This window comes from Sarcophilus harrisii, chromosome 2 (genome assembly GCF_902635505.1).
Source record: "Sarcophilus harrisii chromosome 2, mSarHar1.11, whole genome shotgun sequence".
Classification (NCBI taxonomy): domain Eukaryota; kingdom Metazoa; phylum Chordata; class Mammalia; order Dasyuromorphia; family Dasyuridae; genus Sarcophilus; species Sarcophilus harrisii.
The window spans coordinates 402,983,772-403,002,885 of record NC_045427.1 but is presented as its reverse complement, the minus strand read 5'-3'; the positions used below and the strand labels follow the sequence as shown (position 1 = coordinate 403,002,885).

Below are 19,114 nucleotides of genomic sequence, written 5' to 3'. Positions count from 1 at the left end.
TTATTGATAGAAAAGTATTTCTTCATATTTCATAAAAATGGGCTTTTTCCTCATTTCTGATAGACTTTCAGATGTTTCAAATCTGGAGTGGAACAGGATGTTGAGAGAGAGAGCTAGAGAAACAGAGACTGAGACAGATAGAAACAGAGACAGAGCCACACACACACACACATAGAAATAGAGAGACAGAGATGAACAGAGGAAGAAGGAGGGAGAGGGATGGAAGGAGAGGGAAGAAAGGAGAGAGAGAAGGAAAGAGGAAGAGATGAGGGAAGGAAAAAGAGCAAAAGGAGGGAGGGAGAGAGAAGAGAGAGGGGGGAAAGAGAGAGAGAGAGAGAGAGAGAGAGAGAGAGAGAGAGAGAGAGAGAGAAGCAAGCAAGAAAATGAGATCAAACAAGTCGAGCTACAAGAGAAATTTACTGGATTATGATAATGTCAAGCCAAATGCCAGTGCTGTGGGCTGAGAGAGAAAGAGTCAACCTCCCTAGGAGCTGTTGCTTAGGAAAAAAATCAGATGAATCCCTAGTGTCAAAACATTGCTTACTTTTTAGACAGTAATGTTATCCCATCCTATTTTAATTTACTTCAACTTTGGAAAAGTAACCCCAGGACATAATCTGCCACCACCGGGGTGTAAATCTTTACCTTTTCAATAACCACATTTGCTTCACAGAGGCTCAAAGATTTTTGCTCTGATCAGGCCCCTTTCTATCCAATATAGCTATTTTAACTAAGTTTTTCTGGGATATTATATTATATTATCTTTGTTGATCAATATCTAGAAAGAAAAATATACACGGCGTTAACCTAGAAAAATCTGTGTGACCCTGATCAGGTCACTGAAATTCTCAGTGCTCCAAGTAATTAGAAGACTAGGATTTATTGTCTAAAAAATAGGCAATGTTTCACTTAACCAATCAACATTTACTAATTACCTACTAGATACTAGATATTATGCTAAGCTTTGGGAATACAGAAAGGCAAAAGATAGGCATTCAAAGAGCTTTCAGTCTAAAGTTCTATCATTATTGTAGTCCTGTATATTTCTCTTTTAGTTCCATTTGTTATTGGTGCAGGGAATTCCTCTAGAGAAAATCCTTTTCCCAGTACAGATAAGCACTTGTTCTCTAAATCAGAGTCTTAGAGTTGCCTGGGGTATTGGGAGGTTAAGTAATAATAATAATAACAACAATAATCACTAACATTTATATAGTGCTTACTATGTATTCAGCACTATACAAGATGCCTTATAATTATTATAATCTTATTTAATTCTCATAACAGCCAGGCAGGATAACTGCTATTATTATCTTCATTTGAGAGATAAGGAAACTGAGGCAAACAGAAGTGACTTGTATCTGGGGCTGGATTTGAATTCAAGTCTTCTGGTGTGGCTAGTGTCATAGAATCTGTACATGTCAACTGATGGGATCTGAATTTAGGTCTTCTTGATTCTAAGGCCTCCTTCCTATTTACGATACCATATTACCATTTAAATAATAATAATAATCAGGAAAATTGTCATTTACATAGCACTTTAAAATTTCAAAAGAATTTATTTGCATTATCACATTAATTAATCCTCATGAAAAATTTGAAAGTCAGATATTATAGGAATCAAACATCATTTCAGATGAATAAACTAATCAGAATAGTTATGATATTTGTCCTGGATGGTCACACAGATTATAAATATCTGAGACAGAATTTGAAACCAGTTATTTCTGATTCCATGCCCAGTGCTGTTGTCTATTATACTATATTCCAGCTCAGTGACAGGCCTTCCTGGGTTACCGAAGAATCCATGTTTTAGTTTTCCTATCTATAATTAATCTGCTAATCAAAAGGGATTAACTACCCATAATGTGCCAGGCACTGTGCTAAGCAAGGAGGATGCAAATACACAAAGTTAGATAAAAACCAGTCCTGACCAGCAAGGAGTCTACATTGCAATGGAAGAGAAAATTATACAAAACATGTAAGATACATACAAAGTAACTGCAAAATAATTTTAGAGGGGAAGGTATGGAAAACTGGAGGAACCTGGAAAGGCTTTCTGCCTTCTAGAGTTGAAGCTGAGGCTTGAAGAAAATATGGAAATTAAGAGGGGAGGTAAAAGAATAAAACATTGCTGGCCCAAAGGATAATCAATATAAAGGTATGGAGACAGCAGATGGAACAGAGGAGGAATAATAATAATAATGTGAATAATAACAATTCTAGCACTTATATAGTGCTTTAATATTTACAAAGCACTTCATATATATATTATAGCTTCTTATCCTTTGGGATAAGACTGTGAGGCAGTATTATTATTTCCATTTTACACTGAGGAAACGGAGACCCAGAGAAGTTGTGTTACTTTCCCAGGATCACATAGTCAATAAGTATCTAAATCTGTAATTGCCAAATCTTGCCATTTGTTCAAAATATCTTATATCCAACTCTTTCTCTCAACTCATATAGGTGTAACCTTAGCATTCAGATTCTTATTACCTGTTACCCAATTGTAAGAGCTTCCTAAACTGGTCTTCCTGCTTCAAATTTCTATCCCCTACCTAGGTGAAAGAGCTGTTTCCCTTAAGTTCAGATATGACTATGGCATTTTCAAAACTCAATAAATAGGTAATCAGCTATTGGTGCTAAGAGAAAATATAACTTACTCTGGCTTTTAAAGTCCTTTATAAACTATCCTCAATTTGCCTTTCCAGCTTCATTATTTAGTTTTCCCCTTACTATTCAGCTCAGATGGCATTCTCTCTCTGTCACTTACACATGGCATGCATTCTCCTGGCTTTGTGCCTTTGTTCATATTTGGAATCATTGCCTCCTCATCTCTGCTTCACAAAATCCTTCATTTCCTTTAAGACAGAACTCAAGTACTATATTTTACATTAATCTTTCTAGGGTTCTTCCTCCTTAACAAGCTTTATTTGTTTTGTACTTTTTATTTACATGTTACTTTCCCCAATAACAAATATGCTTCTTGAGAGTAGGAATTATTTTATTTTATTGTATCTATATCCCTAAGGTCTACTCAGTATTTAGCACAGCATCTGGAACACAGTAAGTGCTCAATAAATGTTTACTATTGACTAACATAGTAAGTGTTCATTCATAACTGTCACAGCACCTGACTCATATTAGATACTTAATGTATACTTACTGCTTGATAGAAGGAATTCCTTCCTTCCTTCCTTCCTTTCTTCCTCCCTTCCTTCCTTCCTTCCTTCCTTCCTTCCTTCCTTCCTTCCTTCCTTCCTTCCTTCCCTCCCTCCCTCTTTCCTTTTCCTTCTTTCTTCTTTTCTTTTTACTAAATAAGGATTTGATTAAAGGGTCTGTTGAGGTCAATCAATCAATTAACAATTTATTAAGCAGCTATTTTGGTGTCAGGTACTGTGCTGGGTATTAGTGATACAGAGACAAAAAGGAAACATCTTCACTTTGAATTCCTAAACCTTGTGATTGGATTCTTGCTTCTGCCACAACTAGCTGTGTGAAACAAATATTTCTGGACCTCCGTTTCATCATCAAAAAATGAGGTTAAACACATATTTCAGGTCTCTCAATTAATATAATACTGTGATTCTCCTAAATCACTGGCTAACCAATATAGGTTAGTAAGCATTATTTCTGAGCATGTGAATAAGTATGTGCATGAATGTAAGTTGAAAAAATTAGAAAAGATCATGCTTTTTCCTTTTTAATGATTGGTCAAAGTATATTTCCTATTAAATAAATTCACTCTCTATTAAGAGTTTGCTTTTGTTCAGTTGTGTATTTATGACCCTATCTGGTCATTTGGGGTTTTCTTGGCAAAGATATAGGAGTGATTTGATATTTCTTTCTCTAGTTCATTTTACAGATGAGGAACTGAGGCAAACAAGGTTAAGTGACTTGCCCTGGCTCAAACAATTAGTAAGTGTAAAAGTCCAGAAAGAACTCAGGAAGATGAATCTTCCTGACTTCAGACCAGGCACTCTATCTACTGTGCCACCTAGCTGTCATATTAGTTTTGTCTAGTCAAAAAAAGATTTGCCGATATCTGAACCGAAGCAACTATTTAATTGACTTTAATAACCGAGAATACTATGTTAGTCAGTAGGACTAAACTAAACTCATAATCCCTAGGTCTCATCTCCTTCTGGACACCATACTATCTACTCTCCTCTATCTTTGTTATTATAAGTAGAAGCAGTTTGGAGAACATTTGGAAGATGATAATCACTTCACCCTTAAAAGAAGATGCTTAAGAAATGATGGTTCTGGATGGTTCATCACTGGCTTGAAGATTAGATCTGCAGGTTTTTTAAAGGCAACACTAATGATCAATTTTCCAGGGCAATCCAACTCTATAACTCCACGGAAGATTGCTCATGTAAATTTGGAGATATTGCCCATTTCAGAAACATGTACCTAAAACTTCAACCACTTAAGTAAGACTGATGATGGGAAAAATGACAGCTTTCCATATCCACATTAGGAACTAATCATTTCAGAAAATGTTGCCATAATTCATTTACAGAAACGGTGAAATTATCTCCCAAACAAGCGATAAGGAAAGGAAGCCATATTCATGACATGAAAATGAAGCCTTATATTAATACTTTTTAAACTTAACAGAACTCAGAGGGCTCTTCAGCATAAATCTGCTACACAGATTATTCCACCTCACATATTTTTATCTACTGCAAATAAAGTTGAATTCAGAATATTGCTTCAGTCATTACACTTTGCTTCCATTTATTTGGAAATCAGGACAGCCATCTGTGAGTTCAGTTTAACTAGGAGATGACTGTACATACCCTCCAGAGGTCCAGTGCTTCATTGCCCAGAGACCAAGCTTATATAAAGATGGTAGAAACAACATAGGATCCAGATTTCCAAATCACCATTGACTTCCAGCAAAATTCTCATTAGAGCTTCATGGTTCATTTGGTCACCAGGATCTTTGCGAATGTACTTTATCAACCCTGTGATCAATATTATTCTTGTGTGTTGGCATTCAGATTATGTATGAAGAGTTATGAGATCTCACCAGCTTTCTGATTTTCAAACTAGTGACTGAATTTAGTCTCTGACCACTTTTTAAAAACCCCACTTTGTGCCCTTGGGCAAAAATGGTAAACTCTTTTGCTTATGAATTATGAACAAACATTTACACTTCTCATGGCCTAGGGAATACCGGTTTTATTCATTCAGAGGATCCAAGCTGAATCAGAGATGAGACTTTGTACAGTCAGGATTTTCACACATGCCATCTCCCTTGGGAGGAGGAGGAGAGCAAAATACCCCTAGGGCATAGTTAGGTATTATAGAGAAACAGAACAAATAACATTGATAACACCAACATCAGAGATAAGCAGCATGGCATAGTGGATTGAGAGCTAGCTTCAGAATCAGGATGAGAGAGGCTCAAATCCTGCTGCTGCCCAATACTGGCTGTGACACTGAGCAAGTCAGTGAACTCAGTGGGCTTAGGAAACTCTCTAAGATTATATATCACAGAGCAAGCGCCATTCTACAGAAAAAGAGGGAGTTTCTCACCTATGCAGTCTCAGCTCCAGTTTCCCCAAACTAAATAACAAAAAACAAAGTGCAATGATGCTCACCACTTGGAAGACTTTTCTAACTAAAAAAATGTTCCCTATGTGGGAAATAAGATGCTTGAGATACTCTCTAAAGGTGATATTCTTGTCTATGAATGGTAAAAGAACAAAATTCCATTGAAACTGAGGAGATGGAAGGGAGTTTGTCTTGGTTCTGTAGACTAATAAGCTATCTGCCTCAAAGAGGTCACAATGTGTGCCGTGTGATAGAGGTCCTAGGGTTAGAGACCCCTGGTTCTTTCTGAAATTCTGGCTATAATGGAGAGGCTCCATAATGGGGAGGTGTGAATGTTCTGAGAGCCTGCCCTGTGTTCATTTGGAGGCTGATAGGAAGAATCCAGGGAAGCCATGACAAACCACCCTGCTAATCTGGCTCCTAATTCTGTACACTATGCCAAACTAGTAAAAATCATTATGAAGTTTTTGCTGAAAGGGCAAGTGTAGAAAAACATGTTTCTAAACAGAATAACAGTCTTTGCCATTTTTTCCTTCCAACTTGCATACCATCTGGAAATTCTGATTTTTTTTTGAAGGGTAGGAAAGAAATGTGCTCCAGGCACAAATAAATGTTTACAGCTGAGTTATAAACCGAGAAAGTAGGGGGCTTAAAACAGACAGGCTGGCATTGATGGAGCCCAAGCTAGAGCAGGATGAAGAATGGGATGGGGGAATAGTCAAGCTTGTTCACCCACACAAGACCTTTTGAAGTGGATGCCCCAATGTCCTGCTGACCTTCTCAAATAAATACTCGAGAAAAGTCATTGTAATGGGTTATTTTATTCTTCAGAAAGAAAAAAGATGACTAAAGCATAACCATTATTGTCAACTTCTAATGGTAGTTTTTGGCAAACATTTCAAATTATTTAAAATAATTTTTCATGGGAATATTTTAAGTGACATTCTTTGTAATTAAAAGATCACATAACCACAATAATCTCTCAGTGATAAAATTTAGATTATACAATTCAATTACATGGGGGATCTGAGGCAAAGGAAAGTTGTTGCTATTTTTAGTATTGTATTTACTGTGATTCTGGGACTCAAAAAAAATCTATTCAGGGTAAAAAGGGTAAGGTGAATTTTAAAAGCCCATGGAATTCTTACTTAAAAATGCCATTTTGTTTTGTAGTTTGTCTAATTCAAACTTTCTTTAAATCTTCTGTAATTTGTGTCTTTTTTTTTTTTTCTCTTCATGGTCCTCTTTGTATTCTCTCCCCAATCCTCCAATCTCTTTTCCCACAAAAAACTGTACCTTCCTGTTACCCAACTAGCTCAAGGCGCTCCCTCAGACACTGCATCTGGAGGCTTCCTGTATTCTTGAATCCTTTGTGGTGAAGATGTATGAATTCATTTCATTTTATCAAGAAATATACATAATGGTCAGCAATTCTAATAACATGTGTTTTTTTCTTCTGAGATGCAACACAATAACCAACCATGTTAAGAGTTAATTGGAGAGTGAAAACATGGAAAACAATAACAAGAAAACAAAGAAAAAAGAAGAAAGCCCCAAGAACATATTTCCTTTCAAGTAATTAATCAAGTGCTTTGTTTCCACTAACACATCAGGGTGTGTGGGTTGTTCTGTCTATTAGATTCGTTTCCAAACCTGAGGAGTGTAAACATTCCTAAAGACCAGGTAATGAAATCTCTATCGATGTGCCATCTTACATGGGGCTCACATGGCAGTATTTTGCTTACATTTTAATTTGCTTCTGCAGGATACTTATTCAGTAATTGCTTAATAAGATTAACCTCTCTGGCAATACTGGTGTAGCTTGATTAAAACATTATGGGAGTGAAGGATTATTGTATATCACATAAAATAGAGGGGGGAGTTATTTAATTAACTTATTGCCAATATATCTTGATTGCCTCTTTGAAACACTAGATAAGAAATCAATAGGAATTGATTCAGGTTATCTAAACATATAGAATTGGGAGGGAGGAGGATGAGGGTGGTCAGTGGATAAACCAATTTACCTAGTCTTTTCTTGAAGGTTTGATGGAAATACCAAAGCTGTTCCAGGTACTTTAGATTTTAAACTTTCATACTTAAAGGTTCCTGAACCTGATCTGATCCTATTTGGGGATTCAGATTGAAATTTTTATTATGTTGGGCTAAGATTTCTGATATTTATGGGGGAGATAATCTGGGTTAAGTGACATTCTCAGAGTCACTCAACTAATAAGTGTCTGAGGCTGTATTTGAACTCAGGAAAAAACTTCCTGACTCCCGATCTATTTGCTGCACCAACTAGATACCACAGGCCAAGCTACTTTCCTACTATCACATCAATGCCCCTGTTGTCAGGGGTAGAGGGATAAGCATAAGAAATAACTTTAGGAGGAAACTCCTCTCCCAATGGAAGCTAGCATCTTCTCTGCATTTAGTAATTTTAAACAGTCATGGAAGCTAGCATCTTCTCTGCATTTAGTAATTTTAAACAGTCATCTAAAGTAAAGCTTCTTAAACTATGAGTCATGATCCCATAAGGGAGTGCATAACTGAATGTGAGGGTCACAAAAAATTTGGCAACAGTAAAAGGAATCAAATATTCCACCAAGATTTATTTTTTGTGTAAAAATAAACAAGTACATCTATCTCATTAGCATGTACATTTGCTTTTGTCTTTAAAAAATGGTAGAATACATAGAAAACAAATTTTTTTTGGCTGAGGCAATTGGGGTTAAGTGACTTGCCCAGGGTCACACAGCCAGAAAACATTAAGTATCTGAGATCAAATTTGAATTCAGGTCCTCCTGACTTCAGGGCTGGGGCTCTATCCACTGCACCACCTAGCTGCCCCCAAAAAGTTTGTTTTAAAATAGTTTGGTTTGTTTTTTATAATGATTTATTATCAGTAAATATTTGATCGTATACCTATTTTATACATACCTAGAGTAAGATAAAAATTTCTTGGACAAAAAGGGGTCACAAATAGAAAAAGTTTAAGAAGCTCTGATCTAGAGCCAGAGGTGTCAAACTTAGGGTATGAAGCCAGCAAAAGTTCTGCTAAATTAAAATGTATTTGGGAAATGTTTAAATAATTAAATAAAAATATAATATGACATATAATGGCAATTTGTGGTTTTCTAACTCAATATATGGCCCTCCTAAATTTGACTATAAAGTTAACTGACTTGTCTAGTTATACAGAGAATATATCTCACAGACAGGGTTAGATCTCAGGTTATCCTATCTTTGTGACTAGCTCTTTATATACCACAAACTAGTTGGGGTTTATAATTAGGTAAAATATATATTTAAATCTTACTTTTCATTTTGAAAATCTTAAATTTGGCAAAGTATGGGATTTTTTAAAAAACATTTTTTCTAGCATGCCATATTCATATATGAAAACAAACAGATTTCACAAAAAAGAGTTTCTTCTTTTGTTAACATAAACATCTGACAAACCCTTTTGGGGGAGACATGATTTCAGAAAAGGTTTTGACTACCTTATATTTAGGTATAAACAGGACCTATGGAAGGCAGAAGATAATAGGAGTGGCACTAAATATGTTAAATGAAAAGCCTTTCAGTGACTTCATATTTTTAGAAGTCACTAATTTAAAGATATGATTTTTGTTCCAACTGAAAAGAAGGCTGGGGCTATCCCTCATTTCCACAGTCTGACTTCTATTGAGTTCTATTAAAATCTTACCTTCTACAGAAGGCCTTTACTGATTTTCCTTAACTCTAGTGCCTTCTCTCTCTTGATTATTTCTCATTTATTCTGTATATATTTCATTTGTATATTGTTGTTTACATGTTGTCTTCCTCAGTAATTTGTAAGCACCTTGAGATCAGGGGCTATTTTTTTGCCTTTATACTTAATACTTGATACTTAATACTGTGCCTGGAATATGTTAACTTGACTATATGATGTGTTTATGCACACATATACTCAACAATAGCATATTCCCTACAAAACTACACACTGCTACCCATCATATGTATACATATCTAATACATAAAAATATTTGACTTCTATCCCCACACTTTCCAAAGAATTCAAAGTTTTAAAGTTTACAATATAGTTACAAAAAGTATTTAAAGAAGCCAGCTGAAGAAAAAAAAAAAAAAAAACACCCAGAAGTAGTAAATAACTTTAATTACTCAGGTTAAATAGTATTTGGATCTATTTTTTAAAGCAGCTCATGAAAAATGTATTGGGGTGTATAATTTTATTTTGGCCAATAAAAAAAACCTAGAAATGTAGTTGCCATTACAGTTTTTAAAGGTATGATAATGGGTTTTATGAGAGAGGTATGAGAAGCTCTTAGAGAATCAAAATGAAAAGATCTAGGCTTGCCCCATCTAATTAATTTTATAACTTTTGAACATATTTTCTCCCATCTTTTTAATTTTTCCTTATAATTCTTCAAATTTCTCAGTGCTTAGCACAATATTTAGTCCTTTTAGGTGTGTCTGATTCTTCAGGATCCCATTTGAGGTTTTTTGGCAATGATACTGGAGTGGTTTGCCATTTCTTTCCCCATATCAGTTTACAGAAAAGGAAACTGAAACACATGGTGTTAGGTTATACAGCTAGAAATATTTGAGATCAAATTTGAAGTTAGGAAGATGAGTCTATCCATTGAACCACCTAGCTGTCCATGTGCCATCTAGCTGCCACTTAGTACATAAAATGTACTTAATAAATGTTACCTTATTTTTAATTTTCCAAAACGGAAGAAGTATAAGTTTTCCAGTTATTCTTATATTATAAATTTATATTTGACTACACATAAGTATTTAGTGTCATCTAAAAGCTTAAAAAATTTACACTGTAATTTACTTTCCAAATCTTTTATGAAAATGTTAAATAAATTCAGCAATGGAAGATACCTATTGTTAACTCCAAGATTTAAAAAAAAAGGAATGAAAACACATAAAAGGAATCCTTTTCTTTACCAAAAGTCTTAGCATTTTTACAACAATGAGAAAAGAAATTTAAACAATATTAGCTAGTAAGTCTTGGAAGACCAATGAAAAACTCTGTGGCAGAAAATCATGAAATCCTTCTTGTGTACCTTTTAAACTATCAGTCTTATCTTACCTACAGAAATAGTAGCAGGACATATGATGCCTTTTAGGCTTGGAATTCTAATAAAATAGTTGGAGTAAAAAAAAAAAATTTCCAAGATGCCTTCCAAAGACCAATGGATAAAGTAATATAATAATTTTTCTATAAATAATACAGGTTTAAAAGAAAACTTTTTCTATGTAAATTCTTTAGGCAACAGCTATCTTTAAGATTAATTTATAATGAATGATAGAGGTATACAAGGTTAATTAGAGATGGCAAAATGACCTTGGAAAGAACATTCAACTTGAGTCAGGCAGAGATCTGGGATTAAATTCCAGTTCAAATACTTACTTATTATGTGACCCTGGGCAAATTTCTTAAGACCTCTGAGGCCTCAGTTCCCTCACCTGTAAAATGGAGTTAACAATACGTATAATACCTACCTCCCAAGACTGATGAAAATCTAATAGGCTAAAGTATTTGGAAATCTTAGTATTATGTTAATATGGTTTGGAATGTGTATGGATCAGAGGCTGTGTGTGTATATGTGTGTTTGTGTGTGTGCAAACTTGTACATGTTCATGGCATGCACACTTGTATCACAGAATTACAGAACTGAAAGAGACCTCAGTTGTTAGTTAATCTATTGTGTAACTGAAAAGAATTCTGTTTGAAAGATGACTTGTCTTTGTTTGAAGACCTCCATTGTGGGGAAGGGAACTATCACCTTTCAAAACAGTCCATTGCATTTTGGGACAGCTCTAATTGTTAGAAGTCCTGTATGAATACTCCTTCTTCCCTCATTTTATTCCCCTAATCCCATCAAATCTAAATTTAGCTCTTTTCAATTTCCACTCACTGTTCCTGATTTTGCCCTCTAGGGCTTAGAACAACCATTCTTTCCCCAATTTTTTTTTTTTTTTGCTCCCAAGTGACATCCTTTAAATGCTTGAGGATAGCTTCCATATGCCCTGCTTTCCTTCGATCCTGCAGACTGAATATCTTTGATTTTGTAACCGATTCTCACATGACATGGACTCAAAAGTCTTTCACCACTCTCACTACTATCTACTGACATACTTGTTAGCTTATCAATGCTCTTCATAGAATTTGGTTCTTAAAATTGAATGCATTAATCCAGAAGGCATGCATCTCAACCCAGCCAGACATCACACTAGTTTCTTTGGCTTGCCACATCATAGTGATTGAGTTTATGTTTCACTAACTCCACCCAGATTTTTCTTCCTGACCAACTTCTGTCAAATTATGCCTCTCCCAAATTTTGTACTTGTGAAATTGATTTTTTGAACCCCAAAATAAGTCTTTACATTTATATTCATTTAGCATCATCTTTTTAAAGATGCATCTTTATTATATAGTAATATATGATATAATATTATATTATTATAATAATATAAAAATATAAAAACTTATATAATGTTCTAGCCAAGCTCTTTCTGAATCCTAAATCTGTAATCCATTGTGTTAGCTATCCCTTCCTTCTCTAGGTCATCAGCAAAAGAGATAAGCATTTTACTTGCTCTCTATACAAGAAATTGATGAAAATATGAAATAGCACAGGGTCAAGAACAAATCTTAGGAGTGCTTCACTTGAGACATCCCGTTAAGATGACATTGAACAGTTAATAACTACAATTTATACCCAGTCCTTTAAGTAGCCTGGAGTCTAATTATATTATCATCTAGTTCACATCATTTCATTCTTCCCACAGGACAAGTATGAAATACTTTTATCAAATGCTTTGCTAACTCTAGGTAAAATGTATCTCTAGAATTCCTTTCATCTACTTGGCTAATATTTATGTCAAAAAAGTTAATACAGTAGGTTTGATACACTTGTTCTTGATGAAGTCACAATGATTTCTTTTGTATATATGTGGGTATACATACACATGTAAATTTATATTTTGTCTGTATCTGAGATTTCATAAGTACAGAGAGCACACAGAAAGGAAACTTTCCCTGAAAATGCAAATGAGAAGCTCATCCATAAATTCATAATCTTAGCTGCCTGGGGCATTGAGAGGATAGATGACTTATCCAGGGTCACACAGCTAGAATGTGCTATAGAAAGCTCTCAGGAAGGAAAAACTTTCCTTGAAAATGCTAATCAGAAGCTCTTCCATAATTCATTAACTTAGAGTTGCCTGGGACATTGAGAGAGCAGATGACTTATCCAGAACCACATAGCTAGAATGTGCTACAGAAAGCTCTTAGGAAGGAAACTTTCCTTGAAAATGCCGATCAGAAACTCTTCCGTAATTCATAATCTTAGAGTTGCCTGGGACATTGAGAAGGCAGATGATTTATCCAGGACCACATAGCTAGAATGTGCTATAGAGAGCCCTCAGGAAAGAAACTTTCCTTGAAATGCAAATCAGGGGCAGGGAGGTGGTGCAGTGGATCTAGCACCAGCCCTGAAGTCAGAAGCACCTGAGTTCAATTCTGGTCTCAGACACTTAACACTTCCTGGCTGTGTGACTCTGGGCAAGTCACTTAACCTCATTGCCTCAGCAAAAAAAGAAAAGAAAATGCAGATCAGAAGCTCTTCCATAATTCATAATCTTAAGAGCTACCTGGGACATTGTGAGGGTAGGTGACTTATCCAAGGTCACATAGCTAGTATGTGCAATAGAAAACTGCCAGGAAGGAAAATTTCCCTGAAAATGCAGATCAGAAGCTCTTCCATAATTCATAATTTTTGACATTGAGAGAGTAAATGACTCATCCAGGGTCATATAGCTAGAATATGCCTGAGGTGGGATTTAAACTCCCAACAGCAACATTACATATTTATTATTTTGATCCTGAATTAAGCGTGCAACATATCAGCTGGTTAAATGTGGCATTTTCTGTTTTTTCTTTTAATTATTTCATGTCTCCATTCCCTACAATCTTCCCTCTTCACCCCCTTCTCTTTTTGCTTTTCCTCTCCCCTTTTAGCACCTTGTTAGCACCTATTTTTTCTCCAGAAGAATATAGTGCCTGATTGCTTCAATAAACATTTCTTTTGTCCCCTTGCTGTTATAAGAAGGAAGCTTTGTTAGCTAGTTGTCAAAACTACTTGCTATTTCCTCTGAAGACTGAACAGCCACTACTTTTCCTCTTTCATGCTGAGCCAGGCTTTGCCTTGTCCCCCCTAGGGATACTGGATCTCTCCTACTGGGATAGGTCTCTACCACAACAACATACAAGTGTTTGCTGCTCTCGCCTCTGATAAGAATGTCTTTTCCCTGCTACTGCTATAGCTGCTGCTGCTGCTGCTCAGGCCCAAGTCGCTGCTACTGTTGCTGCTGCTGCTGCTGCTACTTCGTCCTTTTGATTCCTTCAAGTAGCTGAAGGACTGTGCCAATCAATGTAGATAGTGGAGGTGTGCACATTGCTATATGTGGGCAAAGAGCCAGCACAGACTTAATGCAGCCAAACATAGCAAACAAACAGGAACAGCAAACAGCATTTAATGTGGGCACTTACAAAAGACCATCAAATGCTTTTTTTTTTTTTTTTGCATACCTTCCAAAATTTGGATTAAAAACTGAATGGCTGGCAAGAGCTCTGAAATCCTGTGACCTTAAGAGGGCAAGCAGCAGCTGTAACCTCACCTTTGCCTCCAGATGGCAATGTTACCACATCATCGTTTCCTGGTAAGCCGGTCCTTATCCCATTGTTAAAGGTGTGTCCATCTGCCGGCTGTAGTTGCCAATTGAGTCCGAGCAGATGCATTGCTGCAGGAGAGACAAAGTAATGAAAAATAAATATATAATTCAGAACTAGAAATGTCACGAGGGGTGTGCCAGTAGCCTTTTTCAGGTAAATCCATTTTTTTATGGATGAGACATTCAAAACAGCTTGCCACAGAGATGGGCAGAGTGCAGCTGCTTTTAGTTGCTCCATATCTTATGCCACAACCACTTGCAATCTCAGAGTGAAAGGCCTAAAAGAGGCAGGTGGGAAGATGAAGACAATGAACCCGAGATTTCCTAATTAATTCTAGAGAAGGATGCTTCCTGGGACAGGTGACTCATGAGTTCCTGTCATTATTCCCTTAGGAAATATGGTACAAAAAAGGTATGCTATTGTGTTAAAGTTACTTTGCCAGGTTTTTCCCCAAACTTAGGGCAAAGGGCCCTGATCAGATAATGCAGTGCCAGATCTCTACAGAAGGTCCTATTTCTTCTTTGAAATCAGCTCTGAAAGCTTGATTGTCCCGCACTAGAAATGTCAACACACTCATATCCTCCATGGGGGAGAGAGGCAACAAGAGAAAGGTTGTGTCCAAAACAACAGTTGCACCAGTGGTTTCCTCAGCCCATTTTAAACCATCTCTTCCTGTTGATTTCCATCCATTGACATTTGAAATGCCTAGCATTGTCCCCTCCCCTGCTTTATTTCCTTTTCACTTATTATTAAATGTACCACTTTTCATCAGATTGTGAATGTCTTTTCTTTCAATATTCCTGATTTTTTCAAAGTGCCAAGGGCCCTCAACCTTTTTGAAGCTAACACTTCCACAGTATACTTGTGTTCTCTATCTCTGTCTCTGTGTGTCTCTCTCTCTCTCCCCCCTCTGTCTCTGCCTGTCTTCTCCGTCTCTCTGCCCCTGTCTCTGTCTCTCTTATTTCAGTAAAGGATAAAATGAGAGACCAGAACTCTCTCTGTCTTCCTGTCTTTATCTCTGTGTCTCTCTTTCTTACTTCCCTAAAGAACAAAGTCAGAGGCCAAAACTGTCTTTTTGTTTCTGTCTCTCTCTGTCTCTTTGCTCTCCTTGTCTCTCTGCCTTTTTCTCTGTTTCTCTCTCTCTCTTTCTTACTTCACTAAAGGACAAAGTCAGAGATCCAGAACTGCCTCTATCTCTATCTCTATCTCTATCTTCTCTCTTGGTTGGGAGATTCCTGATCTGTCTCTCTGTCTGTTTGTCTCTGTCTTTGTGTCTTTTTCTTACTTCACTAAAAGACAAAATCAGAGACCAGAAATGTCTGTCAATCAATCTCTCTCTCTCTCTCTCTCTCTCTCTCTCTCTCTCTCTCTCTCTCTCTCTCTCTCTCTCTCTCTCCTCTCTTTCTCTCTCTCCATCTCTCTTTTTTACTTCACTAAAGGATAAAGTAAGAGACCAGAACTGTCTCACTGGCTCTCTTTTGCTAAGGAAACAAGACAGCCTTGAGAGCACTGGCTTTTCTTCACTCTATGTGTATTAACCTTCTAGATTGACACAGGGGCCTAGTTGATCCTCCTGGTTACTCTGTGGAAACTCTCCAATTATTTTAGCGAGAACATATCCATCTGAAGTGATTGTTAGTTTGTTACTTTTGTTAAACTTATCCTTTTGACAGAGTTGAAGGTAATACCCCTTTTTTGCTCCTTCTCCCCCCCCCAAAAAAAAACAACCCAAAACTTTTCTTTCGAATTCCTTGGTTAGGAGATTCCTGATCCAACCCTCTCCTTTCTTTTATAAAGGGATTTTACAATTCTACTGAATTTTTTTCCCCACACAATAGCCACACTAAAACTGTATTATATTTTATCTGGACACAGGTTAATGATGTTGCTACATTCCCAGCACTGTCATGAAGAAAGGTCTGTTGACAGAGACAGGTTCTGATTTTGATGCAGGGACCGGGAGAAACAATTAACCACAGGAAATGCAATTAACAATGCTTAGGAAATTGCTCTCATAGCAATTAATTCTGCATGCCTACTACCATGTTAAGTCATACTGCATTCTATTAAGGTTAAAAATCTTTCTTCAAACAACATAGCTTCAGAGTTGTGCGGAGGGATTTAAACCAGCTGAGTTTGTATGGTTAAATACCTGTCTTTTATTTCAGACACTTTCCAATCTGAGAGCCCCATAGTTTTTCTATACATTACTCTGCAGTCCTGGACCCAAGTGTTAAAAATGATAAATAGTAATAAGAATAAGTGACATTTACAGTACATTTTCTGTCAAGGTAACAGTTTATACGTTATATGTAGGTCACTTACTTGAAGCAACCAAATTCTACTGCTTCAGATAATGACATATTTTCACAGCACAGAGGTCAGGAAATGAAAACTAAGAGTGGCTGCTTCGAGATAACGATAGCTTCTGATTTGTAATTACCAGGTGAAGGTAGGCAAGGAATTAGCTATTTTTAAATGATTTTAAAAAAATGATATTACTGTGTTATCAGGTTTTACCTGGAGCCATCTGCTTAACCCACAAGGGATGCAGAATGCAGTTCTTTCGGGGAACATTTCTCCCTGTTCTGAGTTAGACACAGGTGTGCCAGGTATAGTTAAAGCTCTAGTCCAATAGTCTTAATTTTACACATGTATCCAAGGAATTTGAGGATCCATGTGGCAAAGTCAAAGGATGCCAATCTTCCTAATGTCCTATCGATAGTAATATTATTACTAATAATAATGTTTCTATCATCTTTGTGCCTAGTTATTTACATATTATCTTCCCATTAGAATGTGAGTTTCTGAAGGGCAGGAATTGTGATTTGTTTGCTTTTTGGGTTTTCTTTGCATCCTTAGCTTTTATCACTGTGCTTAATAAGTGCTGCTGATTAATTGATTTATATAGTGTGTTAAGTATTGCAAGGAATAGCTAGGAGTTGAAGTAGATAGACTGAGGGGCCTGGAGTCAGGAGACCCATTTCAAATTTGGCCTCAGGCACTTCCTAGCTGTGTCATCGTGGGCAAGTCATTTAATCCTTAAGCCCTATTCAATTTCCTCATCTGTAAAATGAGCTGGTAAAAGAAAATGACAAACCATTCCAGCATCACTGCCAAGAAAAACCTAAATAGGGTCATGAAGAATTGGACACAACTGAAAATGACTGGACAAAATTAAGCATTGTAAAGCCCTTTATAGATATTATTTCATTTGATCTTCACAATAATCCTGTGAGACCACATGACAAATGTGGAAATATATTTAAAAGAACTGCACATATTTAACCTATATCAGATTACTTGCTATCTTGGGGAAAGGGGAGGTAATGGAGGAAAAGAGAAAAATTTGGAAAGTCTTACCAAAACAAATGTTGAAAACTATCTCAATGTGTATTTAAAAAATAAAATACTATTGAAATTTTTAAAAAATATATTCTGTGAGAAAAGTGCTTTTTTTTATTAGTAGGAAACTGACCTGAAAAAGGTCAGGGTCACACAGATAGTATCTGTGGTAAAATTTGAATATAAGTTTTCTAGACAAGTCATTATGCCTTAATCTGAATCTGTCACCAATCTAGTGAAGGGGGGGGGGGGGCAAGAATGGAAGACAATTCTGAAGGATTTAAGATGAAAAATGCTATCTGTCTCCTGAGAAAAAAATAATGGAGTCTGAATGTATTTTGAAGCACACTTCTTTTTACTTTCTTTCTTTTTCTTTTTTTTTTTTGGGGGGGGGGAGAAGGGGAGCTGTGTTTTCTTCCAAAACACAGAGATGTATTTTGCATGACTGTACATGCATAATCTATATTAAAACTGCTTGTCTCCTCAAGGAGAGAGGAGAAAAGAGAGGAAGAAAATTTGAAACTCAAAATTAAAAAAAAAAGAATGTTAAAAATTATTTTTACATGTAATTAAAAAATAAAATATATACAAGATAATTTTTAAAAAGGAGTGGGAAGGTGGAGAATCTTCCCCTTAAATTTTATGTTGTCATTCACTTAAAGACAAGTCGACTTTGGGGACAGGGAGGGAAGCTAGCCAAATTTTTCAATCTTTCATGAGTAAACTAATGAAAGCATTTATGAACCACAAAGCTTTTCTTGGCTTGAGATATTGCATTTTTCCATTACTCCCATCCCTTCTGCCAGTTGTATGGGATTCTCTTGAAGAATCCCTTTGCAACAAAAAAAGGCTACTCAAAACATGAGAGCTGTAGCTGAGGTGAGAAGGGTTGGGGTCAGAGCATGCAGGCAACTTCTCAGACAGCTCTCAGAAGTGTTAAGAAAAGCAAGAAAATGAGAGGGAGATGGAAAGAAGGGAAAAAGCCAATTCAACCAAGCACAAGATCTGTCCTCCCTGTGGAAGCAATACAACAGAAAGGAAACTCAAGTTTGGGCATATTTCTGTTGCAGAATTGGACACTAAGTAAATAAGTGAGAATTATTTCGGGGTATGGACCTTCTCTCTCTCTCTCTCGTGTGTGTGTGTGTGTGTGTGTTTAATGTCAGAAAAAGCTTTTGTTTGTACTTTTTTCTTGATCTTCCGTTCCTTTTCTTGTTTGTGAAAGAAATGTCAGCCGCATGAAGCTTGTGGAAATGGAGAGAGGACTGAGGATTGAGATATGAAAGTGATCTGGAGACAATGATATGTTTCTGACTCTCAGGCTTCAAGTTCTCATGCCATTGAATAGATATGTACCTGATGGCAAAAAATAATTCTTTTACAAGATTTCTCAGTTTTCTTCCCTGAAAAATGGGAATAGTTTTAGTTAGGGCTAGATTCTAGGGT

At 36.3% G+C, this 19,114-nt stretch overlaps 1 protein-coding gene across 6 annotated transcripts in view; it reads right to left on the bottom strand.

Moving 5' to 3' along the window:
• The window catches only part of TENM2 (teneurin transmembrane protein 2), a 1,351,165-nt gene that overhangs the window by 170,503 nt on the left and 1,161,548 nt on the right, over positions 1-19,114 (bottom strand). For all 6 annotated transcript variants that reach the window (XM_003756806.2, XM_031949416.1, XM_003756801.2 and 3 more), the window contains one exon: positions 14,269-14,391. In XM_003756806.2, coding sequence (XP_003756854.1) covers positions 14,269-14,391 — 123 coding nt within the window. The remainder of the gene's footprint in view (positions 1-14,268; positions 14,392-19,114) is intronic.